The 27,650-nt window shown below is 37.8% G+C and overlaps 1 protein-coding gene across 1 annotated transcript in view; it reads left to right on the top strand.

Moving 5' to 3' along the window:
- Positions 1-27,461, top strand: part of LOC106946599 (matrix metalloproteinase-17-like) — a 134,925-nt gene extending 107,464 nt beyond the window's left edge. Inside the window, exons 5-10 of the mRNA XM_015031036.1 lie at positions 827-1,003; positions 1,478-1,580; positions 7,590-7,672; positions 11,962-12,114; positions 12,254-12,511; positions 23,084-27,461. Of these exons, the coding sequence (XP_014886522.1) occupies positions 827-1,003; positions 1,478-1,580; positions 7,590-7,672; positions 11,962-12,114; positions 12,254-12,511; positions 23,084-23,409 (1,100 nt within the window). The 3' untranslated portion in view covers positions 23,410-27,461. The remainder of the gene's footprint in view (positions 1-826; positions 1,004-1,477; positions 1,581-7,589; positions 7,673-11,961; positions 12,115-12,253; positions 12,512-23,083) is intronic.
- Positions 27,462-27,650: the final 189 nt, after the last annotated feature.

Raw genomic sequence — 27,650 nt, 5'->3', positions numbered from 1 at the left:
CAACAACTTCAAATATGTAAGCTAAGCTCCACCGTTAGCCTCCATGTTTACTTCCGCAAACACTGAGCACTTCTTCTTTTTATGGCAGTTGGCAGAACACTGAGAACGCTGACGCTATTGCGCCCTCTACTGCGCATGCGGGACACTTTAAGGTCGTTTTCCTGTTCAAACTGCAGAATGCATACAGGTCGCACATGTTTGGTAGTGTGAACGGCCCGGCAAAACAATCTGATCTGACAAAAAAAAATCGGAATTGTGTCACTTAAGGCTGCAGTGTGAACGCAGCCTAATACTGCTCAGAAATCCTCAGAAATCCTAACTTAATTTCGGAGTGGCCAACATGGTTCTAGGCTAACGTTTGTTTCAAGGTTTGTAATCCTAAGAAAAGTCTTAAGTCACTTTCTCTATGAGTTAAAATGGACAGATTTAGAGCAGTTTCTATTTCCTTAAACTCAACACACATCTACATGTACAACCACAGCTACATGTTTTCTTACATTTCCCATCTTAAGAAGGGGTTTGGACAAATATCCCTGTTTTACATAAAACAAGATTTTATGGATTATAAATTAAATGGCGAATCACACTCTGGTCAATTTAAAACTATTGCATGAATTAAGAAAAATAAACGGACATTTTAGATATAAATTGTGGCGATAACATTTCTAACTAAATTCATATGGTTTTCATACTGTTAGATTATGCTTCTCCAAATCAGAAAGTAGTTAATTTTGTGTATCCATCCAGGGGTGCTGATACTTTTAAAAGGCACAGCATTTATCAAATAATAATAATAATTCTCATTGCCTCCATGTGTTTCTTTCAGACTCCCATGGGATGGATCTGTTTGCAGTCGCAGTTCATGAGTTTGGTCATGCCATCGGCCTGGTCCACACCTCAGCTATGGAATCCATCATGAGGCCGTACTACCAAGGTCCTGTGGGAGACCCGCTGAAATACGACCTGCCGTATGAGGATAAAGTCCGTGTCTGGCAGCTCTACGGTAAAAAGACACCTCCATTCTCTCTGTTTGTGTGTGTGGGTGTGTGTGAAAGGACACTATTGACTCCAGTGGGTGAGGTTATTGATTAATGAGAACATGGATGGAGTTAATTGGAACTCTTTATGGTATATGACCTTATCATACCATTCCCTGCTATGGAGAGGACTGCAATAGGGAGAATAATGATCATGAAGGGCTGCATGAAAGGTGGGAAAGATCGTTAAAGGACAAGGCTGCAAGAATGGATGGTTTCTTTTAAATGAGGGAAATTAAAGATAAACACAAGCATAAAGACAAGAACGACAAACATTGTTGCCTCAGATTGATCGCAAAAGATAAAACAAACAAACAAAAACAAAAAAACATCTGTCCTATTGTTGCCATTTTATTTATATGCAATGAATCGACCAGACATTTCTTTACATTTTAACAGCTGTTGTCTCTCTCTCTGGAATAATCGTCTGAAACATGCAGGTGTCAGAGACTCTGTGTCTCACACGAATCAGCCAGGCAGCCCGTCTCAAACCCCTGAGCCTCCCGTCCTCCTCGACCTCCCTGAAAACAGATCCACGCTCCTGTAAGTAAGAGAGACACCTAAGAAACAATGTCTGATCTATACTAATGTCTTCAGCTTTCATATGTTCCTATTGTTCTCAACTCAAACTAATTTGATGAATCGGTATTGGGGAACGTTTTACAAGAGGTTTAGTTTAGTTTAGGTTTAGCCAAATAGCCAAGTTATTTTATGGTGATTGCATGTGATATAAACATCAGCAAAGAAGAACATGAAAATTACAAAATTACAAATGAAAAAAACAAACAAATCTGAAAAGTGTGGTGGGTAGCGTGGTGACCCAGTTGGTAGCAGTAAGAAGGCCCTGGGTTTCCATCTTTCATGGTTCAGTTTGGCTTTCTTTTTGCTTCTTTTTTACTCTCTTTTATAAGGGTGTTAGAGAAATAAATAAACTGCTATTTATTTTTTCTTTAGATTTTTGTTTGCAAAATTAGTCGAACCCTTCAAATTCACATCTATGTCCACTACAGTTCCAATAAGATGCACTGAGGTTTTTGGTTATGAAAAAGACGAAAAGGTATTGCAAAAATATTTTGTATGACACTGTATGAAATGACAATAAGGAACTCCTCCTCTAATTATATGCAAGGAGTTTAAAGATTGACTGAATCATGTCGTTAAAATTGTCAGATTCAGAGATTACTCATCTCTTGTGCTGAAGGACATATTAGCATGCTCAAGGCGATGTGCTTCCACATACACATACATGGCGTATCACTGCTAATTTCACTTTTCAAATTGTGTGACCGTTTGGGCATTAACTCATCATTTAACTTCTGGGCCAAATAATGAGTTAAGTCTTGAGAAAAGGGAACATTCCGGTCGGAAATGGCCCAATGAAGCACAAAATGATTGGTGAATATGTATTAAAGGAGATTAAACTAAAAGAACAGGACCGATTCCATCACAGTCACTTTTTGTATGTAGCTTAGTAGAGAATTTTTGACTTGAGCTTGAAGATTGGGCACATTACAGTCATTAGCGATCATCATACATCATCGGACTGGATGTGTTGTCTGAACAGAAGGGCAGTAGACAGGAAGGATATGAAGCATTTAAAAGTCTTTAACTCTGACATTTTTTACATTATGCAAGAGTGCACTGTAAATGTATTAACTCAAATTCTTCCACAACCTCTATGTGTTTTTTTATTTTTTTTTATTTATTTATTTAATGTGAAAGACAAACATAAAGTGGTGCATAATTGTGACGGAAAATAAGAATCACTTTTGGGTTTAAAGTTTTGAAAAGTGTTCTGTCCTTTTTACTTGATCACCCCTAAATAAAATCCAGTGATACCAAAAGTCAGTTAAATTATTAAATAGACCCCAACTGTGTATAATTTAAATACAGCTGTTCTGATTCAGATGCTTACAGAAAGTTGGTGAACAAAGAATATCAGGACCACAGCAGAGCAGATAAAGTTCTGGAGACGTTTGAAGAAGGTCAGATTATTAAACAATGTCACAAGCTTTCAATATCTCACTGGTGGTTATTCAGATTGCCGTTTAAAAGATGACGAGACACAAAGCCATACCTGTCTGGTGGTGGCAGCATCATGCTGCCAGGAGTTGCTTTGCAGCAGAAAAGGGATGCAGAGATGGGTGAAGCTGTTACATTTACTCACTTACATTTATTAGAGTAACATTTAATACTTCTTGGAGTACTTTTACTGCGCCATACTTTTTACTTTTACTTGAGTAATATTATTATGAAGTATTGGCTCTATTACTTGAGTACAATCTCTAGCTATCTTCTCTAGTATATATCTTCTCTAGATACACACTTACAGTTTATGTCTGAGTGAGACTTATTATCTCTATCTGTTGAGACTTATTATCTCTATCTGTTGAGACTTATTATCTCTATCTGTTGAGACTTATTATCTCTATCTGTTGAGTCTGCTGTACCATTTGAAGGTCAATTGAATATATAGGAAACGATATATAGTCTCAGCTGCAGTGCACTCGACGTCGAATGCACCAACTGTACCTACTGTAAGCACTGGTTTCAAAAGTTTAATGGGGCGAGTAATTTGAAATTGGAAATGTGTTTCTTCTGTCTTGATGTCATTTTTTTGTGTATTTATTTTTCTTTAAAGAGATGCTACAATCAGACTGCTATTCAGTCCTTCAATAGGCATTTTAAGTACTTTTTTTCTCTCTTGAGTCAGTTTCCGGATGACTTTTCACGTTTTAGACATTGAGATTAAATCAAAGAGTGTGGCCGTAACCTGACAAAAGGTGCACTGAACAGTACCTCAGCATTACAGTACCTCATTGTCTTTCACTTTTAGCTGTTGCCTGTTTTAAAAAGCAGAACGTGTCTCACGTTTTATCTCGGTGGAGGCTGTTTCCCTACTAATAAGATGCAGAGCCCTGTGTTTATGCATCATCGTAAGACGACTGTATGCTGCATGCAGACTTCCAATTTGGTAGCAGTATGTTTGACCATATAAATAAAGCTGCGTACTTAACCACCTTTAGTAGCAGAAAGCTCACATAGATGTGTGTTTGAGGAAAAAAAAAAAATTTTTCTGAAATAATTCACATGCAAATACTATTACATGCATGTTTATATTCCTGTCACTGAATATTAGCATCGCCCTCCTTGAAGTAACCTTGTTTGTTATTGTTGACATGAAGCACATTTATAATTCGAGTAAACAATGCATTAACCTTCAATTTTTCATACTGCTAAGCAAAACAAAAAAGCAATGCTTAAATATTCGTAACTGCATATCTAATGTTTACTCTTTAGACAAGAAGAATCAAGAGCAGCAATGGTTATGAATCTTAATATATTTTACTATATATTATTAAATGTGGAGAGGAAAACCCATCGGTATGTCTAAAGATTGGGATCATTGTGTAAGATGGACAATGAAAGAAACGGTAATTCCCAAAGTTTGTCAAGACAAGCTGGTTTTAGTAACTAGTTTAAGTCACTGTAATAGGTTTAGGATTATATTTATTAGTGATAAATGTGGTAATAGAAACAGCAAAATGTTGGATTTGTATTTAAGACCAAACAAGATCTTTTACACCTTAAATTAGTTTTGAACTCTAAAACAGCTATAAAAGAACCAAATATGTTGAATCCTGCTTCAAATCCAGCTGAACATCTGTGAGGAGAATTGAAACCTACACCTGTGAGAAAGAAGCCAATAAATTTTAGATGGCTGCTGCAGTTTGTTCAAAGAGACGGTCAAAGCTACGAACTGAGAAATCTCATAAAGGGTTTAAAAGGCATTAGCAGAGACTGCCTTTATGTGTGCAACAAAATGATGGCTTTGGACGAGCTCCAGCAGTCTGTCTTTTATTTGTTCATTCTGACTCTCCTTCATTCGTTTTCATTTTTCTCCTCTACTCTGTCTTCATTTCTCTCTTTCTCTTTTCTGTTTTAACCCATTTTCCTTTTCCTTCAATCTTAGATCCTCCCTCTCTCTCTCCTCCATAAACTTTTTCATGTTCTGCCTTCTTCCTTTTGTCTGTCATAATCTCTTCCTCTCCATCACAGTCATTCCCTTTCTCTTTCCATCAACATCTGTATTCTTCTCTTTCATTTTCTTTCTCCTTTCTCCTCTCGTCTTCTCCTTTCCCCGCTCTTCTTTTCCTATATTATTTCTTACTTTTGTCTTTCCTTTCTACCTACTTTGACTATTTCCTTTATTCTTCCCTCAACTCCTCCCTTACTTCTGACCTTCTTTAATTCCTTTCTTCCTTTCTGCCTTCTTTATTTCATTCCTTTTTTTCATCCTTCATCCCTTCCTCTTTTCCCTCTTTCCTTCCCGGCTTCCTTCCTTCCTCGCCTCCTTAAGCTGAAGGAAAAATATACACAAATTTAAAAACCTTTGAACACAACCCTGTTTGTTCAACGTTTCCTTCCTCTTTTCTTTTTTCATAAGCCACGTTCATTTTGTTATTTAAAAATATAATATCAGTGTCTCCTCTCCTCTGCAAGCCCAAGAGTTAATTATTCATCCGGTCTATCACTGTAGTTTTTGTTAATTAATGAACCTTCAGAGGGCAAGTTCTTTGTCGTTTTGTGATCCATTATAATTTTGCATTATTAAGAAGTGTATTTAAACATGCTTGCTGTGCAGATGCAGCCTTGGTTCCTCAGAGAATATTCAGACTCTGATAGAGAATCTAACACATTCATGCTAAAAAAATAAAATAAAAATGTAATTCTGGTGATAATACAAAGACCATCAGACTCACAGAGAAGCAGCTGAGGTACTGATGGCTTTATCATTAGCAGACTGATGCCTCAGAGCTCCGAATCACTTACTAATAGAACAACATGTTGCAGCTACTATCTAATGTTTAGCCCATCCAGCTGAAAGAAACACACCCAGTGCAGTTTTATCTTTTTTTACCCTGTGTATTCAAATGACATTTAACTAATTTGGTAAAACAACTTTAGGTCTTCTAACCCCCGTCACACAGTCACACACCTGTTTTTATTTGTTTTTGTTTGACGATACTCAGCTGTCAATAGATAATGTTCTATTTCTGCACTCCTGATACTGAAAATGTGTAATTTAACCTCCAGTCAAGCCAGACAGCCACAGATTCCTTTGGACATGATTTAAAATAACAATGTGGGACGAGCATCTCAACTCAGACATGCAAAATATATATACTGTAAATATGCACCACAGTTTATGTAAGTTCAACACCAATGTTGCAGCAGCGACCCGATAATTACAATGTGCAGCATTATGCAGACACCCTGTTGACATCGTTTGAAGTGGCAGGTCCACCAGGGGAGGTCGTGTGATTTTCTTATTAATTCAGCTATAATTAATACAGCTTTCAGGTCAGGGAGCTTTCTCGGTGTGAAAAGATTGTTGAATTTTGAGCCCTAGATGATCAAATGATTATTAAGTATAGTAGACAAAAATGATACGGGTTACACCTCTGCAAAAATAAATACCAGCATTCTTATGTAGTTGCACATTATATTTTTACGCCTTTCATCCTATTACACAGACTGAATGTAACAGAGGCATAATAACACACATTCATGACAGAATTCTGATCATGTTTATCATTATTAAGAAAATACACAAAATTCGTAAGTGTGAGCTCATGCAAAAGGCATTTTATATGTTCCGACATACATTGCAAGATAGGTACAGCAATGATGATTTTATGCTAAGCGAGCATAGAGATATGTAAAGTTGCTGATGGGACATGCATACAAAATTATAAATAAAAAAAAAAAAAACTTGGAAGAGTTTAAAGCTCCATGTTCAAGAGCAACGTCTTAACAAGCAAAGGAGCCTCAGCCCACCATAAAATTGATGGTTATATGAAAATGACAATGTAGTGGAAATAAGAAATGTCCTCTCCCCTTTTCTTCACCCAACAACAAGATCGTCTGTGAGTTTTCAGGGTTTGTTTTGTTTTGTTGTTCCTGTTCTGTAATTGCTGTTGTCAAGTGATTGTTTGCAGCCTCACTCTTTTCCCAGTCTGTGTCCACATTTCATACCAACACATTGCCATTTCATCCCAACCTGCTTCCATTTCATACGTTGGTTCTCGTTTATATCTGCTTGGTTCTTTTGTTCAATATTTTAAGGAATTGTGACAATAAATGATCATAAAACCCTCAAATCTCAAATAAAATTTGAAACATTTTGTAGGTTATTGAAGGTTTTCAGTTGCACCTTATTGTGGCTCTGATCCTAATTTGGACTGGATCAACTTGAGAAAATATGGCAGGTTATGACATCCGTTTTAAACTAAAGAAACTGATGGAGATCCTTCCTGGTGTATGTCTATCAGATTTTCATAACTAGATTTCATTAAAAAAAATAGGCTTTAAGTAGATTAAAGAAAATTACTTTGAATCATCTCCTGTCAAACTGGGTATGAACTGTCCCGTGGGGGCAAATTATTTGTGGCCGCCATGGCAGAAAACCCTGTTTTCATTCCTTGCGCTCTTCAAATACTGTTTTGCTCTTTCAACTTCTTACTCTTAAAATTGCTCTGTCTTCGTCAGACTGGCACAAGATGCTCCAGACAGATGCACCAGTAACTTTGATGCTGTAGCCCAAATCCGAGGAGAGGCTTTCTTCTTTAAAGGTAACCTAAAATGGGGGTAGGTTGTGTTTTTCTTTAATATTATTATGATCTATTTTTTTTAATATAAATATAGCAGATGGAACATACAGTATTTATCTGGTGCAAAATGATATAAAATGAATTAATTTACAGATGAATTGGTTCAGTGTGGTAAGTAATATCAGGTGAAGATGATCAGCCAACTCATGCATTGTCCTTATAATGTATCTCCTACATGCTGTATTTAATAGATGTTGAAGTATAATATCCAGAAAAGGTTGGTGCTGGAAGAAAAGTGGATTAAGCTGCTTTTATTGCACATAAGAGAATTATCCTGACAAGTCGTATAAGAGAAATGGAAAATGATAAAAAGGATGACACCTGAGGAGCACAGTTGCTTTATTTTTCATGCTTTCCCATTCTAAATATTTTTGTTGTTGCAGTGTAATAAGGGAGATGCATGCATACAAGTGCATGCTTGCTTCAGATTCTTCTTAAGATAACGACAAGACAGAAAACAGAATAACGAAGGTCCAAAGACTAAATCCTGCGAGACACCCGGAGATGGATTATAATACGACTGCCTACCAGGGACTGTAATGAAAGTTTCTGTTTGCTTAAGCTAGAGTCGAGACACAGGAAACGCAAACCTGCTTCCTATAAATTATTTTTTCATCCAAAGTGTAGGCTATGAACTTTTAATTCTCACTGGTAGTTAGAACAGTATCCACAAACAAGAGACCGATGCAGACGGCAGCAGGTGACAGTTTCTGGATTGGAGGGGCAACAAGAGAAGGGGCAAAAAGCGAGAAATTATTTACAAAGACTGGAACAAGGCTAACAGAGACGCTGAGTCACTGCACTGGCACGATGTGGTAGAAAGAGACCCACAAGACCAGGGCTGATTGGATCGGACTTGCAGGTGAAGCCAATCACTCACACACCAGGATGGTGTCTGAAAATTAAGCAGAAGGGGGAAAAGAGAGAGGGAGAGCAATTTCCCCAGCCATGGGAGCAAGAAACTGGCAGGCATGACTGTAGACCCTTTGCAGCAAATGCCTTCTGGCACAAAGTACTGGGGTTACAGCAATAAAAATCACTAAGGAGAGGGTTGGGGGATCTTTTGGGATGAGACCATCACTCTTCTGGGCCATAACTCTTCCAATTCACCAAGAATTCAAGGCTGTGTTCAGAAGCTCTGCTGTCTGCCTATGACATTGGGTGATGAGAGAGAGAGAGAGAGAGAGAGAGGACACAGGAGACTGAAAGAGACCAATTTGAATTGAGACTCATTAAAGGAGGAATGATTGCAAAGAAAAAAGGCAACTTACGGCGGAAGGCTCATCTCTAATTAGCAGAAGAGAAATGGAAAAGTAGAAAGTGCAAAATTTTTGTATTTAACTTTAACAAGTATTTTTGATGTCGCTCAGCCTTTTAATAGGGAACTGATTAAGTTTCTTGTAAAAAAAAAATGTTCATACCCGTTGAACTCTTCCACATTTTATGTGGTGTTGTCGCCATGAACATTGGTATATTTTAAGATTTTATATGGTAGACCAACACACAACAGATTTGCCCAAAGTTGAAGAAAAATTATGTTTTACTCATAAAAATTGTATAAGAGTGACATACCTCTGTAACCCACCCCTTTCCTTCCACGGACAACTCTAAATAAAATGCACCACAAACCAGTTTTGAGGAGTCACCTAGTTAGAATATAGTGTGTGTACACTGTCTAATATATTCTCAATGTGCAATACAAGTTGTGGAAAAGTATAAGCAGGGTTAGGTTGTAAAACAACGGTTCAAGCTTCTCGCAGAGCACATCCAGTTCGTCATTTTGAAAATGGAAAGAGAATCCCATGACTGCAAATCTACAAAGAAATGACCATCTACCTGAACTGACGGGGTGGGTAAGGAGGGCATTAATCAGAGAAGTAGCCAAGAGTCCCAGGGTAACTCTTGAAGAGCTGTAGAGATTCACAGTTTAGCCGTGAGAGTATAAATCTGACCTTTATGGAAGAATGCCAACCAGGAAATCACTGTTCAAAGAAGGTCATAAGAAGAATTTGCATTTTGCCACAAGTCATCTACAGAGGAAAGAAAGTGCTTTTGCTATTTGCAACATATGTTTTTTCTATAAATTATCAGCAAATGTATGTTGGTCTGTCACAAAAAAGTACCAGTGGAGTGCAAAAATGCAAATGGAAATGTGTTGGTTTTCTTTGTCCAGAGCACTGTGTGGATGTTCTGTTCTGCACAGAGCTCCTTGAACATGACTCTGTAACATCCTGCAGGGCAGGATTGGTCCTCCTCTTTAGTTTGACTCTGAGGATATGATCAAGATTTCTTTAGCTCGTGGAACATTATAGCCAGAACTGCACAATTTACCCCGTCAGTGCGGTATTAATAAAGAAAAAGATGACACGTTAAAGCAACTATTTGCTTTGTATTTGTATATTACAAGTATACCACTTGCCAAAGTACAATTGACTATGTGCTGACTAATTAATTATTCAACCTTATACCATGTTAAAACCTTACATCTCAGTTCGAAAATGTCAATAATTACAACAGTCATCTTTTACACACATGCTGATAAAGTTATGGTCTTTGTACGTCTTTCATTTTCATGCAGTTGTTTGATATCTTAAGCTGAATCTTTAATCCTTTAATCCACAAATCTTTAATTCTGTACTTTATTTGACTTATTCATTGGCCATCCTGTCTGGTCACCATTCAGTACTGAAAGATATGACATTTGGTTATGTGCTTTGTCAACCTGACTGAATTAATTTTATCTTATTTAGACTATTTCCCTGCTGAGGTCTTGACTCTACTTTAGCATAAAGTTTTGTTTGATAAGAGAAGGGGAAGGGGAGATTTTCAAAGGGGGCAATTGTATTTGTATTTCCTTTCTTTCCTCCTATACCTTGAGTTTTTATTTAAGCTATTCGTCTTGATTACATAACACCACAAACTGAGCCAGGAGAATGTATTCTGAATTGCACCTCCTTATAAACCACTCTCGGATGTTGTGATTGGTCTATTTTCCATCAAGATGAAAGAAGGCAACATCCATCTGCTGTGAGAGATCTGTCCAGTGTCACAATTTCGGGGGGAAAAAAAAGTGCTTGTCTGCTTGTCTTGAAGATGTTTGAAAAGGTTAAAGGTGTACCTCCTCGGGCTTTTGTTGGATTGTACCAGAAGGAAACAAATAGCGGCGGTGTGGAGGAATAAAAAAAAAATAGAGCATGGAGAAGATGAAAAGAAAAACACTAGATCTGACATGATGGAGTGAACAAAGTGCCCCCCAGGGAGATTGATGGGTGTTACTTCCAGGGATTGGCTAATACACCATTAGGGTGTTGTAAATAAAAATAACCAAGAAGCAGACGCAAAAGGGAAGCAGTGTGTGAGTTAAGTAAAAATACTTTCATGACAAACTAGGAAGAGCTCTGGAATTCCAAGAACAATGTTAGAATGGGACCAAAAAAGGATTCAACTCCACAAGCCCAAATGACAACAATTGAAAACAGGATGGCAAAAGCTGTCCAACAAGAGAAACGGAGATTGAGAAAGGGTTTTCTGGATTAGCAGCAGGTGTGCTAATAGCAAAGAGGGAGCTGCTGGATGGTCAAAATTGCTCCATTTGATGCATTTCCTCATAAATTCAGCTAATAATTATTTTGTCACTTGGCGGTGCTCGCGAAATGCATTCGTTAGATCATAAGGTATAGGGGGAAAAACTTAGACGGTGACATGATGGCGGCAGTAACACATCTTGCCATTACACACCAGAAAACAAATTGTATCCAAACACACGTGCTGTGTACGAAGTGGGCGTACTTTAAATGTTGTCACACTTAATTCAAATAAGTGACAGGACTTTTGCTCCTTCATTTCTTGACATTCAAATCTAGTAAAATTCCCTGTTTAGACACAGAAGTGGTAAAATAAACGGTGAGACAGCAGCTTCAATCAGACTCCAAGCCTCTCCAGTCTTAAACACATTATGAACAAATTCTGCCACCTAAAAAAAGGTTAACACATTAAACAGTATTTTCTGCCAAAATATAAACAATCTTTCCAGATAATTGTTAGGTTCTTTAAGTTGTTTATATCCGTTGCAAATTGTATTTGTTGCTGGAACACCTTATTTTTATTTTTTATCTTTTTATGAAAGCAGCCAAAAGAAATAAAGTGCAGCCAGCACTCCATTTGGCAACATTTCACCAAAATCAACTTGCCTTTTCTTTTAACAACCTTGTTTGGAGAAGCTCTAAGCCAGTCTCTTCTGGTTCCTGTAGGGAAGTACTTTTGGAGGCTAACAAGGGAAAAGCACCTGGTGTCCCTCCATCCTGCTCACATTCATCGCTTCTGGAGGGGGCTTCCTCCCAATTTGGATAGCGTGGACGCTGTTTACGAGAGGCCAGGGGACCACAAAATAGTATTCTTCAAAGGTGAGTATTTACTCCTGATTCAAAGTTGCTTTTATTTTGATTTGCCTGTCTGTACAAGAAAGAAAAAAAAAAACACAACAACATTTGTATAGCTTTGTGAATTCTTTCTTTTATTGTAATGTTTGTGCTGAATCCTCAGGTCAAAAGTATTGGGTATTCAAAGACAATAACGTTGAGGAGGGTTACCCACGTCCAATTAGTGACTTCGGCCTTCCTGTGGAAGCAGTGGATGCAGTGTTTGTTTGGTTACACAACGACAAAACCTACTTCTTCAAAGATAACTACTACTGGCGCTATGACGACCACCTGCGACACATGGACCTTGGTTTCCCCAAAGACAGCACGCTTTGGAAGGGGCTGCCGCTCCAGCTGGACGATGCCATGAGGTGGTCTGATGGTGAGAAGCCACAAACATCTGCACTTCATTATTTTATACTTTTATATTAGCTGAAAGAGGGTAACCTATCATATTCTGCATGCTCTGCAAACCTGTTCAGTGAATTAGAATATTATTGAAAAGTATTTTCAGACTGATGTTTTCAAGCTTTTATTTATGTTAATTATGGTGATTTGTTGTTTGTTTGTTTGTTTACCGTTAATGATAAAAGCGTTGGAAGGTTAGAATAATACACCAGATGGATGCAAAGACCATCTTTAATTTATGGGTTTAATGAAAAGTATGTTTTATACCTGAGGTTATTTTCAAAATCTGACAAACGAGACTCATCTGAACGCTGTGAAATGACAATAACAAACACATGCCACTTAGTAACAATAAGAACCTGCATCCAAGATTTTCTGATCTGTGCTCCACCTTTTCAATTGAAATTAAATTAAATTGCAATTTGATCCTGATTTATACGAACATACAGAAAAGAACTGAATAACATCTTTCATTTCTGATACTTTGTTATATTATAAAATGTAAGATGTGTTTTTATAACTTTCATTTCTGTAGAGGTTATTTTAGCTGCTGGTGTGTGTGCCAATCATTTTTCAATTTCAACAGGAATCCAACCATTTTGACATATATTTATTACTTTTTGATAGGACCAATTTAGGCTCTGATTGGATGTTGTTGTTTTTTTCCCCATATTTTACAAACTGAGTGTTGGTAACTGGGATGTTTGTCCCACATGAGCACAGGTTGTTTCCCATTACTTAATGCCCTATGACTAAAGTCGTCTGCTATAATTAACTTTTGGGAAATGTTTGTTGGAAAAAGGTTCATTTGCAGTTTCACATGATTGAACTATATATTTTTGACATCATTTTTATTCCCATATTATGAGGAGTATTTTTAAGATTTACCAAGTTATGGTAGAGTTTAAATATTTGCTTTTCATTTGAGATTGGCGTTTCCCAATCCAGTATAGAATTTGCCCACTTACAGATTTATTCAGGTTTTTGTCATATTTACATGTTTTGGATCGTCAAACACTTGTTAATATTAGACAAAGATAACCTAAGTAAATATAAAATACAGGTTTTATTAAGGACAAAAAAAAATATTCAAACAAACCTGGTCCAATAGTTCTTTGTTTCTTACTTTTACAGGACTGTCAGTAATTAGGACTGAATATCGCTTGTGAAATTATAAAAAAAAAAAAAATGTGGGCAATCAGAGTTAATTCATAATTTAACAATGGGTCCAATTGTATTTCACGCAGAGCCAGGTTAAGTTGGACAGCCTTTTTTCCCCCTAAAAATTGAAGTCATCATTTAAAAGCTACTCTTTTTATTTAATTTGATGATCTTTGTCTCATAAGTGTGACAAACAAAAACAGAAAATCTGAAAATCTGCAGAAAATCAAAGCACAGGAGGACCTAATGAGTTTTAAATATTGCGTCCCGACAAGTAAAAGACGTTGAACTTGCTTTCTAACGTGATAGAAATCTTAATACTCTGCTCACTCTTTAGTTGGGAAAACTTTGCAGGAAGTCTAATTGAAATTCAAATTTCCATTCGGAACTCTGTTTAAATAGCTCAATTTGGCTCACAAAGAATCCCGTAAAAAACTATGGATGAAATAAAAGGAAGTTTAATGAGGAGTCAGAAACAACACATTTTATTACAAAACAGGATATTAAATGTGGTAGAGATTTTGGCTGCAGTTTGCTGGCAGATCACTTCTTTAACAATACATCCAGACCCCGCTGATTCCTTAACATTTTTAGAGTTTTTGAAAGCCAGGTGGTCAATTTCTATTCCAAGCATTGTTCCGTATTATTTTATTTATGAGTGCATTCTTGCACAAACAGCAGTTATTGTACACGCTCTTGGAAAAGAAGATGTGGCCAAGTGCTCCACAACAGAAGCTATAAAGCACGCTGCGGTCTTGGAAAATAAAATATCTGGACTATAAACCTTTTAGAAACTAGCTGCTGAAGTTTAAGGACTGAAAACTTTTTTTTCAATTACACTTGGTCAATGTAGCACAAGAGCTTTGGTCTTTCCACCATAAACACAGTAAAAATCTCTTGTCAGGTGTCATGAATCCACTAGGTGCCACTGTGAGCTTAGTGGTCCCACAGGGAGCACAGATATTAAAAAAAAATCTAAAATGGGGTGACAGGTTCTCCAATCTAATCAAAGGGGTGAGACAGGGAACATTTCTCCAGCCTTAACCTCTGCACACGGTTGAGTCCATCATGATCCACTCCCCCAGATCTATCTTCTGCTGCAACAACAAGGAATAAAGCAAAGCTTGTTTCAGACTGTTTGGATGCCACCGAAGGAGGACAAAAGACTATAAAAGTAACGGCTGATTTTGCTTGGCGGCTGCCCACTTGTTTCACTTCAGTTCAGTCCCTCAAACTCTTTAGCCCTTTCATCACAATCACAGTTTGCACCCACACAGGCAAACATCAGCATAAACACCCTGTTTCTACATTGTGCTGATTAAGCTTAGGTATGGAAATTTCATAGCAAGCATTGCTATGAAAATTCATACTTTTAATTTCAGCCCTCATTTGTCCAGTTGAATATCACTGTAATTGCACGGAGATGTTTATTCTGGCTGGAAATGGCATTAATGCTGCTCAGGTATGCAGGTTAATAATTTCTACTTGCATAATGAAACATGACTTTTTTTCTACATTTAATTTTTTTTTATTTACAGAGGTGAGACAATTGAGAGCTGGTTCTCACTTAAAACCACAACTTTGGAAGAACCGGCAGTAAAAGCAAATACTACAAACATTATAAATTATAAGGACAGAGAAAAAAAAATCAGAAAGCACCACTTCTATACAATACGTCCAAATGAGAAGAAGGTGCATGGACCATTTGCAGTGAATTATTAAAGGTAATCATTGGGATGTAGGTCTGAAGGTTTAACATCCAATTACTACTTGTAATGTGTGAAGACTTAAACCTCAGTACAGTCTCTCACTTTTATTTCAACAGAACCACAGAATACAGAAGTGTTACTTAGATAGTTTTTTATATTTTTCTTTGGTTTTCTGTCACAGCTCAAACCTTTGCAGAAAGATTCATTTCTATTTATCTCAGTTTTAAAATAAAGGTTTGTGAACACAGTTGTGCTCATCCCAGATATCTCTGTTCCTTTTTGTTCCTTGTCAGGACTTGTAAGTTTTGTTATCTTGCAAAAAGGAATGGACAGTTTTTCTTGCACATTTGTCAGAATTCAATTTCGTTAGAGAGCAAAAATCAAGAGATGGTTAAAGATTTTTCTCTTTTTTTCTTTTTTTTTTTCCCCCAAGTGTTGATTCTCCCATTAATCAATCCCCAAAGAAGAACCGTATCGAATTTGACAGGTTGATCTGGCTTTGGCTGTTAGAGCAAAGAGAAAGAGCTACAGCTAGAAGAAAGCTTGAAATGATGAAGAGAAATCTGTTCATTGGCCTTAAAAGTCAAAATAAATCTGGAGCAAAATTTAAAAAAATTCCAAATGTCGAGTAATTCTACTACATTAACACTCTTAAAACCTATTAATACAAATGTTGCCCTTACTTCTACATATGTCCTTTATATATATTATTCATGCTAAACACTGCGATCTTAGTTTTCTTTGTTAATAGATTGCTATTGGAATAGGTCAAAATGCATTTTTAACAATAGGCTGACTGATTTTAAACTAACTCACTGTCAGATCAGCACATTAAATTCATTGCCTATTATTTTGACAAGGACCTAAGTGCTTCACCAAGACACACTGTGAATTTGAGAATAACTTTAAAACTGTGCTGTGGCTCCGTTTGTGAACGTCTGATTATCCTTTTGGCGATCCAAACCCTCGGTTGTTATTGTGCTGATGAAAAGTTTTCTCCGTCTTTGAATCAGCATAAGAACCGGTGAATTCATCAGACCTGGGATTTATGTAATCTTTGAAGAAACGTAAAAGTGATTGTGGTTTATGTGATAAGTGGTTCTGTGAAACAGGGATTTATTTCTCCGAGATTGAGCCTCCAAACATTTCTCGCTACCTTGTTGATGTGTTTTAATGTATTTCCAACCCAAACATTTATGGTTGCGCACAACATTGATTCAGGATGCTGCGCCGGCTGATTGATCTAATTGCACAAAGCAATTATGTCCTAAAGAGTGTTGTTGATTAAAAATGCACCTCTCTACAATTCATACAACTAAGTTATATTGATTTAAAAAAGAAAAAATGTGTATCCGTGTATAACAGCAGTGCCTGATGTATTTAGAGCCTAAACTAAACTTTATGGCACAAACAGGCATGTTTTTGTTCTCTTCTGGCTGGGATACATCTGTTGTCTGACTCTGTGATTCAGGACAAGCACGTGTACTGCTACATTTTTAGAGATTCATGGATTTATTTTTTTTATTTTTTATTTTTTTTATTTAAAAAAGCTGCAGGCCATTGGTATTTTGTGTTTTTGATTATCAAAAACCTCAGCAGGTCTGCATGTTCCCACACCACAACAATTTTTGTTGAGGTGTGTTGGGTTGACAAATCCTCCCTCCCGTCTTCAGAAACTCCGCAGCTCCTACAGAGTTGCCACAGTTTTCTCGGCTGCTGCTCTGATTAATCTCTCTTTGCCCAGCTTGTCAGTTAAGGTCGACCACCCTGTTTTGGTAGGTCTGGTGTTGTACCACGCTGCCTTTTTGGATGATGAACAGTCGCTTTGCAAGTCAATCCTGCTTCAGCGTTCTCCAGAAGTAAAGCCCGAGCTTTCTGCTGTGCTCTTTGGTCTTCTTCTTTCTGTTTGTTCTCTGATGTTCTCTGTCAAACCTCGGAGGCTTTCACAGAAAAGCAGGATGTGTATTGAGATGAAGTCACGCACAGATGGACTCTATTTACTAGCTCAGGTCACCTCTGAAGGCAACTGGTTGCACTGGATTTAATTGACCATTTTCAGAACGCGGGGTGCTGAATAACAAAGACAAGGATAGTTTCTTTCTGAGTGAGTATTCAGTATGTTATAATTGATGCAATTACAAATTTGTAAAGAAAATCTTTGGATTCTTAAATGATTGAAACCAGCATAAGATGCTGTTTCAATCGTTATTGAAATCGTTTTATTTTTTGTTCCAACTTGTTCCTTTTCTAGATTTGTCAAACTTCCCAGCTGTGTGGTCTCATAATATTTTTTTGGTGTATGAATACTCACTCAGCCTGCAGCCTATACTTGTACAGCTTGTAGTTGGTCACAGTCAACACTCCATTGTTTTCAGCACTTATCTGCTGTCACCAAGCTGCAGAGCGTTGGAAAAAAAACAAAAAAAAAAACATTTCATTGCGGCATCACATGTGCTCCCTTTCTGTTTGCGTACAATTAATCACCTTCCTCAAAATGATTATTTTCTGTGAAGTTTCCCGAAAACATATCGCGGAGGGAGCCTCGGAGCCAGATGGATGACAGACGTTTTGTTTACTTCTAAATACCACAAATTGCCTCATAGTTTACTGACAAAGTGCTTGACAGTTGTTCAGAAAGGTCATCACCAATCACCGATGGCCCCTTTCGAACATAATTCAGCCTTTTGTGATCTTTTCTTCGCTGAGGCACACATGGTTCGCAGATTTTTCTGAGCAAGTGCTCTCTGCAGGGACTGTTGCATTTGCATTTTCCATTTAATAAAAAGCAGCACACGCTAAGTCAAGTGAGGCATAAAGATAGTTATTGAAGTCATTTTCACAAAAAAACAGAATATTAATCAAAAATAGCTCTCACGTCTCTTATTTTCCTTTTAGATGTGTTGCTGCTTTTAAAAAATTTTGCTGTTTTTGCAACGGTTCCAAAAACTCCCACATAACACTTTTAATTTTTTTTTTTTAGCATTTGAAATTGGCAAAACATTTACAGAAGTCCCTGCTGATTCACCTCCAGGATACTTTACTTCAACCAAATGAGCATATGTGTTGTGTGAGCTGTTGGCAGATATGATGTCTCCTTCACCTCCCTATAACCGTCATCCCATCATCCCTTAATACTCATTTTGTTTCTCATCAAGTACCAGGTTTTAAAGGAGCACATGAGGCGATGTGTGTGTGTTACCGGAGCTCATTATTCCAGGCAAGGCCAGTAATGTTTACAGGATGCAAATCTGTATTTCTTCTTTAATCTTTAATCTTTGATACAATATCATAATGTACAGAAAAAGGAAAATGTAAATTGGAATGAATAAAAAAATTGGAATGAATTGAATTGATTTTGGATTAAATTGGACTCAGTGCAGTTAAAAATGAATGGGACTTGTTTGTATGACATTGGCTAATAAATTAATTAAAATTGAATTTATTGTATTGATAGATAAAATAAGATATTTCTATAAGACATTTTTCATGTGCAGATTGAGTTATTTTTTGGAGAAAGATGTGACTCAAAAGATGTGATCCATCTGATTTTATTGTTCAAAGACTACATCAAGCTGTCTTTTTGACTTTTAAATATACATCGGTCTTACGCTGCTCTTATGCCAACCTTTTGCTCTACAACTGCTGGAGATAAACCCACATAATTCTTATATTATATTTAGACTCCAGGAAAACAAAAAGTCACGGATCGCTTTTTGAAAGTTCGTAGACAGTCAGACACAGGTGGCGGAAAATAACTGAGCTTAGATCGCTTGTGATTTCCAAATACGCGCGGACAAATTGGTGACGGCCAAACGTCTGGACATTGTGATTATTGATGAGCAGCAGAGGATAGCTGTTGTGATGGGACTCTGTAGGTGTGGCCTTGCTAAATGATGGGCACAGGAGGAAAAAAAGGAACCGCGGAGAAATGCCAAAAGTGGGGGCAGATAAAGGACGCAGTTCTGCTTTCACACAGTTTTGTCAAGAGATGTAAAAGAAACGTTCATTTAATTGTGCTAATCTAAAACGTAGAAACTCCGGGACACATGGACTCGGAGGTTCTTCACAATGCCATTTTTAATGGTTAAAATATTTCTAGGTTTAAAACGGCATCACATCAAGGAGTGACAGTGCTCAGATGTGGCTTTGAATCAACTGCTGTGATAATAAAGTTGATGCACTTCATAAAACATCCCCTCTCTGAAGCATTACCATATTGAAACTTTAAAAAGCTTGCTTTAAATTTATGCCACCACACATCAAGGAAAGACACCCCGAGGTGTGTGCAGACAACGGACTCGGTGCAACCTAAAACAGCCATAAGAGAACAAATAAAAAAGTTTAAGGACCTCATAAACAGGGAGTGAAATGGGGTCTTTGCCTGAAAGTGTTGTAAAGATGGGCGCTGTGATATGAGATATGAATATGTATAAACTTTATAGATGTGCAGGTTAAAATTTATTGATTTAATCATATACATGTGATCATTTGGTGAGAGAGAATGTCTCCCTAAAAAGTGTCACATCATCATGGTTGTGACATTTTCTTCATCCCTCAGATTCTGGAGAAAGGTTACCCGTTATTACCAGGGACTTACGATAGGTCAAATTTTCAAGTGCCTGCTTTGTTGCAGAAACACTTGCATGACAGAGAACACTGAGCAGAATATGTAATTTACAAAAAAAAAAAAAAAAAATCCACAATGTAACCAGGTGACCCATTGCAGGTGTGCCTGGTGTATTTCTCCTAGGGACACTCATGTCTCTATTTCTCTTGTTTCTATCGGTGCTGTTGATGCTTTCCAGCTGCAAACCTGGCGCTCTGAATGTTTTTTTTTGTTGTTGTTTTTTAGACATTAGCCATTGATTCAGGATATGTGTGATTCATAATAGTGTGTGTAAAGCTTTTTTTGGGGGGTGAATGATGTCTGCTTTAGAACTTTAACTGCTGGAAACTTTATTGTATTACTTTTTTTGTCTGACTTAGTTTGATACGCAGCCAGCAGAAGTCTCTCTTTCCCTTCTTCTAAGAGAACTGCACAATGTGGGAGGACCCAAGTTTGAATGCTGGCTGCATTGTCTTTCAGTTTTACTGAAGGGAGCTCTTTATTCTTTTAGATCATTAGACTTTACAAAATGAGCTATTTAATAAAAGGTTCTCAGGAAACTTTTCAAAGTCACCACTATCCTTTGTTTCCTGCAGCAACTCTGAGTTCAGAGTCTTCCACCATCATCCACTGTACTAAAAGTTAAAAATGTTACTTTGCTTCAAATTAGCTGCTTCAAATGACTGGATTGCCTTTAAATCTATGTCATCAAGCTCAACAGGAGTCTTTCAGTGGACAATAGTTTGTATTCTGTTAAACATGCTGGAAAGGGAACCACAAAGCTCTGACATGGGGCTCCTACACCCTCAGGGAAAGTAAAGAATTGTAATGGAAGAAAGAGGGGAAAAAAGTGAATTTTTATTACCGTCTAAAACGTTGTGTCCCTCCATCTGTTCCATTGATATATATCACTAGATAGGGCAGCGGCTATTAGCCCCTACAGCTAATGATATGCAACTGCAGATGCCATTACTGTGCTTTCAGTCATATCGACAAAACCATAGTGTTCCGATGTGGGGTGAGGATGCATCTGTCACAAAAATGAACAAAGCTTCCTTATTTCTTATCCAATATCTAGAAAATATGGCTGAGAACATTGCCAAGCTTTTTATGTGTGAAATATGCATTATACCTAAATGTAAACTATCAGTTTGGTTTCTGCCAGTCTCTGTCTGTCAAAATCCAAAAGAGGAAAAAGGAAATATCTCTATTGGACAATTAATTTAATTTTACACAACTGCTACTGAAACTGCTACACTTGGCCCTATTTGATGACTGTTATGAATAGTGTGCCTTTCTTCAAGTGAACGGGGCAATTTGTCAAATTTATTATCGCTTATTGAACCACTCTGTTGGAAGGTATTTCTTTGTCCAGATGGACCAAAAAAATTCAGAAGAAATGTACATCCAGATATGAACAACCAGTGTGAACAATATGTGGTAGAGAAGGAAGAATCACATTACCATATGCCATAAATATCCTCTTTGCAGTTTTATGATCAGTGATCAGTATGAGCTTGAATCCATTGCGATGCGTTGCAATTCCAGCTGAATTTTTGCAACGTAAAACCCAAAATCTTATGCAACGTAGGACTGTAGCTCTTACCATGCGGAGCCCCACTCTTGACAGTCTAGGCCGATATTGAAATAATTTGGAGTTATTGATCAACAGTATGCTATCAAGAGGAGAACCTCTGCCTAGCTGGGTAATTATAAGCATAACAAAGGTGTAAATTTTCAGCTCAAAGCAATTAGTCTGCACCTCTTTCAGCTGTCACCCTCTCTGGAATTCTAAACACATGCCATACAGAGACTGACTTCATTAGCAGTATTCATTAGACCTCCCCGAAACACACACACACACACACACACACAGAGAGCCACACACATTGCACCATTGTAAGCTGTCTTAAAGAAAGATGGGAATTTATTCCTGCAGATTTAGTGCAAACTCTCCCAGCCTTCATAAACCCAGGTCTCTGACCAGCTTGCTGATGCTAATAGCTCATTATGTACACTGAACTAACAAGCGTATTTCCTTCTTGGGATAATGACCATTTTCCGCTCATTACTTTTCTGATTTTTTTTTTTTTTTTTTGTTGCATTTCTAGGCACAAAATCAGCTCTTTACGTTGGTCCCCTTGTAAACTCTCATTTTGGGTCATTTTCTTCACCTCACCTTTCTGAGAATCTCTCTAATGACATCACTCTGAAACTCCTGCTAATGCATCTACGTGTACTGAAGTTTTATAATGTGGAAACAGCCGCTGTGCTCTGTCTCTCCATCTCTGCATTAAGGGCAAGGGAAGGGTTGCCTAACAAAAAAAACCCAAACAAAACAACAACAAAAACAATGTAGTGCATTAATGGAAGGAAATGGATACACAAATAAAAAATCAGATGTTTTTTTTTTTTTGTTTTGTTTTTTTTTTAACTTCTATTCAACCCCTCTGATTCTGTGGTGAATCAGTTCTGCAGAACTAATTTGCCACAATTACAGCTGTAGACGTTTTGAGAATGGTTTGCTCACTTATGGCCTGGTACTGTTGCCCATGTCTCTTTGCAAGGTAGTTCAAGCCAAGACAGACTAGAAAAAGAAAAAGAAAAAAAAAAAACATTTGTGCACAAAAAAAAATTAAGTTACAGATTTCTTGGCTTCCCTGTCCATCCTTAAAAAAAAAAAAAAACACAGCATGATGGGACCACCACCATGTATCGCAGTGGGGACTGTGTTCAGAGTGTCAATCTTTCTCCAAACAGGTTATTTTGTTGACTTGAGCAAATTATTTAAATTCTTTGCTATATTTTCTTATAATTTTCTTCCAACATTTTTTTTTTCTTTTGTGCCTCTCTTCTACGAAGGCTAGATTGGTGGAGTGCCAGGCGGGTTCTGGATTAACTCAGTATTAACCTAATTCGTAATCTAAGACTTTGTGGTTGCAAATGTGGCAAAATATGGAAAAGTCCCTTTGCAAGTTCCTGATTTCTAACTTTATGTTCTTTTGAGTAACTGCACCCTAAATACAACAAAATCCCAACCATGTTTTCTCTTTCAATCTCTACCTTAAAGGATCATCCTATTTTTTCAAGGGCAAGGAGTACTGGCGAGTGCCGGGCAGCGACATGGAGGCGGAGGCAGGATACCCTCGCCTGATTGCCAAGGACTGGCTGCTCTGCACCGAGATGCAGTCGGACTCTCCGGACACAGAAGCCAAAAGCACGGAGACGAGGGTCAACGTGCACCAGCACCCAGACCACGCAGAGAATGGATACGAGGTGTGCTCCTGCACCTCTGACACCGCCTCGCCTTTGGCTGATCACTTACCCCTGTTTCCAGTTTGGCTGCTGCTGCCTTGTTGGACACTCTTACTGACCTTCCCCAATGAACTGCTATGATGCTGAAGCACGGGGTTAAGTACTTGTGTTGAGTGCAAGAGAGAGACTAATTAGCGGATGCTCTGCAAGAAAGAAAGAAAAAAACTGGAAGAATTTGATCATATAAATACGGTTTATTTAGTTTGTTTTGTTCTCTTTATTTCTCTTTTTTTTTCTTGGGAGTTATTTATTTCACATGCCATCTTATGGTCACTTAAAGAGCTTTGCAGTAGCTGTTTTATGAACAATTATCAGTTAATATCCACTGACAGTGACGGTATTAGATGTTTCATAAGCTGAGTTGCACAGAAATACAAGTTAACTTCACTTTCCAAATGGCCTCATAATACTGAGAGGGCTAAGAAGAGGGGAATGTTCAGATATAAGTGGTTATATCATTATAGATTTAATGGCGACTTACTTTGAGGTATTCAGTTTTATGAATAAGAGCTCGTGGCTCAACCTGCTAGGGTTTGAGAGCATTCACGTCAACACTGACAGAGATTTGGAAATTACAGCTTCTTATTGACAAAATAAAAGCTGAATCTTTTATAAAATGGGATTTAAAGCAGTTTTATTTATCAGAGCCTAATGCTGTAATGCTGATACTGCAAATGTTTGCTTATTGGTGATTTGTTTAGTTAGTTAAAATGCAGCTTAAATCAGAAAGATATTCATTCACAGTTCTGATTAATGTTCAAAGATACCTCGATCTTCTTTAGGCAGTTACTGGTATGGAGGGCTTAAAATGTTATGGTTTCAAAACCACTTTTCTATCATACCAATCCTGCATTATGACGTTTCTTTTTTTAGATATGTGTTTATGCAGCAATATGAGGCATAGGATAATGCAGTGCTGGCCCTCCCCCACTTGTTGCTTGTTGAATTATTTTAGCCAAACTAATAAGAGAATCTTTGTGTCAATCTGCTTCACCAGCAGATTTTAAGACCGTTTGAATAATTTTCAAACAACTACAAGACCTAGAAAGCATGCTAAAAAAAACAAAAACATTTTTGATCCTGCTTCACAACAGGTGCAAAATCTATAAATTCACTCCATTGTTGGTGGAGCTACAGCAGACTGATAAGTCCCAAGGTATTTGTTGTTTTGATACTACCAGCAGGCTCAACCAACCTAAATCTGCATAGGAACACAAACACAGTTCTGCTTTGAAAACAGCACTAAACATAAAAGTCTTTTGTAAAATTGTATTCTGTCATATATGCAAATTTCCTCAAAAATAACCTTATCACCCTGAAAGCGGCCAAAGACAGATAATGCAGGGCTTCTCTGGTTCTCATATTCCACCACTCTGAGACTATAGTTCCTTATTTTAAAATGTAAATTAGCTTTTGTTGACAATAACGACACAAAACCTCTCAATCTACCAAATCTAAACTGTGTTTATTATGACCATTTCTTCAGTTAAAAAAACCCCACAAAAACAAAACCCCACCTTCTCGACCCAAAGTAACAAAATGCCGTCACGACGGGGACGCTCGGTGGATTCGGTTGTTGCGGAGGGGTTTGTTTATTCAAAACTTTAGCCTCTCGATGTCCAAGTGTGCATCCTCAAACTCCTTTAATAGTTTGACGTGCGTGTTCTGAAGCTATCTCAAGCGAGCACACGTTTACCTTTGCCCTGCGCCGTCATCCAAACTGGATCCATATTTGTCTCCATTTGATTGAACGAAGCTGTCGGCTTACCCCTGAGGTTAGCTGTAGCATGGAATCGAGGGCAATGCCAGGAGGTGAGTTGCCTTTTTTAATGGAATCACTTCTCTTTGAAGTCTTTTGAAGTGTGAACTAGATAAGATTTGATCAGCGTATGCCATATTGACGACTTTAAAGTTTTATGATAAGATGTTAAAGAAGCAGAATGCAGCTGATCAACGTGTGAACGCTTTGAGTGTTACCTGCTAGAAGTCCTCTATAGGCTACAGCAGCTGTCGACTCCAACCAGCATATCTGCTGAATAACTGTAAATCTGAGCTAATTTATTTCCAACACAAAAGGTGTAATATCTCGGATCCAGAACCAAATAAATCCTACAGATAGTGTTACCATACTTGTAATTCTGAACTTGTTCCATTATTTTGACAGCAGCAGGAATAATTGTAGCTTCTACGCTTCAAATAAATCTACCTTCTGAAAAAGCTGTAATTTCTAAGATGTTTGATCAAGTTGAAAGTGAATACTCTCAGATGAAAGCTACATTTGTTCTGTACAGTCAGTCTTCATATATATATATATATATACACACACCAGTCTACATGGACAGTATCTTGGAAAAGTATTCGTTTGACAAAGTGTTTCACGCCTTTCATTGGGATTTTCTGTGACAGACCAACACTAGTGGTGCATAATTGGAGAATAATTTTCTTTCTACTAAAAGACATGTAGAAACCTGTATTTAGCTCTCATGAGAAATTACTCTATCCAGTCACCTTTCATCTGCAAATATTTTGTAATAGCTCTCTCTGAGCAGAGGTGGACAACTTCTTAGTGAAATATTACAGTTTTTCTCAGCAAATTAGCCTTAAACTCTGTCAGGTTGGTTGAAGAGTGCCTGTGAACGTCAGTTTTCATTGCCACATTTTTGACTCTTTTAAGATGGGAGTAACCTTTAATCTAAAGTACTCTATAGCAAAGGCTGCACACTTATATTTTTTTTCTGATTTATGGGTATCCTCTGCCCCAAACCCAACTATTTTTCATTCTCTTAACAGGTTAATTTTAAGAATTAGATTTCGTATGGCTCAATATGTCTTCTTTTCACCTCTGACCAGCTTCCCTGTCCCACAGTATGATGATGTCACCCCCTTTTTCAAAATGGGGATGGTGTTTTCCAGATGATGTGCAGCGTTTGTTTTCCACCCCACACCGAGTTTTGAGCGATGCCCTAAAAGCTTAAATTTGGTCTTGCACGCCTTGTCTTCTTCATTGCTTGTGGGCTCCTGCAAACAGGATGTCCTATTTCTTTCTTTCAACCATGACTTTCTTCTTGCCACTCTTCTGTAAGGGCTAGATTAGTTGGGTGCACTCCTATTGTCAAAAGCCAAGGTTTCTTCCCATCCTTTCCATGCCCTGCCTGTCAGTTTGGGTAGATGTCCACGTGTCAATATGTTTGCAAATGGTTTGCTTCCCATTCTGTACTTTCCACTAGATTACGTCGATCTATCACACAAAAACCCAATGAAATACATTTAAACTTTGTGGTAGCATGAAAAAGTTCAAGGGGTCTGACTATTATTTCTAAGACAACGAATAAGCCGAGTTGAGATTCAGATCAGCCGATCCCAGCAGAAGAGACAGGATCCCTATTAATCTGAATATAGACTCCCACCAGGGGGAAGAGCGACATCCCGAGGTGTCATCGCTCGACAGGTGACTGACACTGCAGCGCCCGTCTGTGCAGGCAGGTGTAATGTACCTTGGGATGTATTGCAGAGAGATGGTTAGGTTGACAGATCAATGGCTCTGTGGGAGCTTGACGTGTTGAAGACACATGAGTGGCATGCTGGTTTTCAACAGGTACACGCACAGTCAAGAGGAAGACAAGGGAACATGGGACGTGGGGGGGGTGGAAGACGACAAATGAATGTCGGACAGAACATTCAAAACCAAGATTCCTGCTGTTGCTTGTTGACGTGCTCCTTGCTTTCTATCCGTTTCCTGCACTCCCTCCCTCCCCATCACACAGGTGGTACCTGAGCACCTTACACACTCCCTGCCATAACCAGAGGTAGTATTAGTTTGCTGTATTTTCTTTTTGTATTAAGTATGAATATATTGTGAGCCATTGCTTTGACGAGACGACATCCCGTGGAGCATTTCCGACACAAGCCCAAGCTCCGTTCGACGACATCTATCGCAGACCTCACAAAGGCAGCAGATTTGTTATTGTTGCTGATATATTTACCTACAAGTTTAAATATAGACAGATATATTTGAGTCACAATGTTCCATGGTTACTGCAAACCAAGTGGACTGTGTATATTTCAAGCTGTGTTTTCTAATGTAAAATATTTTTGTAGAAAAAAATAAAGAAAATAAAGATTCTTGAATGGTTTTCCTGGCTAATCATGGTTGCATGAGTGTGCAGTAAGAGAGATTACTTTGAGTACTCTGTCTTGAGGCTGAGTACGTAATTATTTTGCGCCATTGAAAATCAACCCGTGCTTGAAGACAGATGAAGGTAACAGCCCAGATAGCACAGAATGATTGAAACAACATTGAATCAATGTCAGCCAGAAACATT

Source organism: Poecilia latipinna, unplaced genomic scaffold, assembly GCF_001443285.1.
Source record: "Poecilia latipinna isolate Pla-1442-1.1 unplaced genomic scaffold, P_latipinna-1.0 Scaffold13, whole genome shotgun sequence".
In the NCBI taxonomy this organism is placed as follows: Eukaryota; Metazoa; Chordata; class Actinopteri; order Cyprinodontiformes; family Poeciliidae; genus Poecilia; species Poecilia latipinna.
Note: the sequence above shows the minus strand (reverse complement) of the source record. Positions and strands in the feature narration are given on the sequence as shown.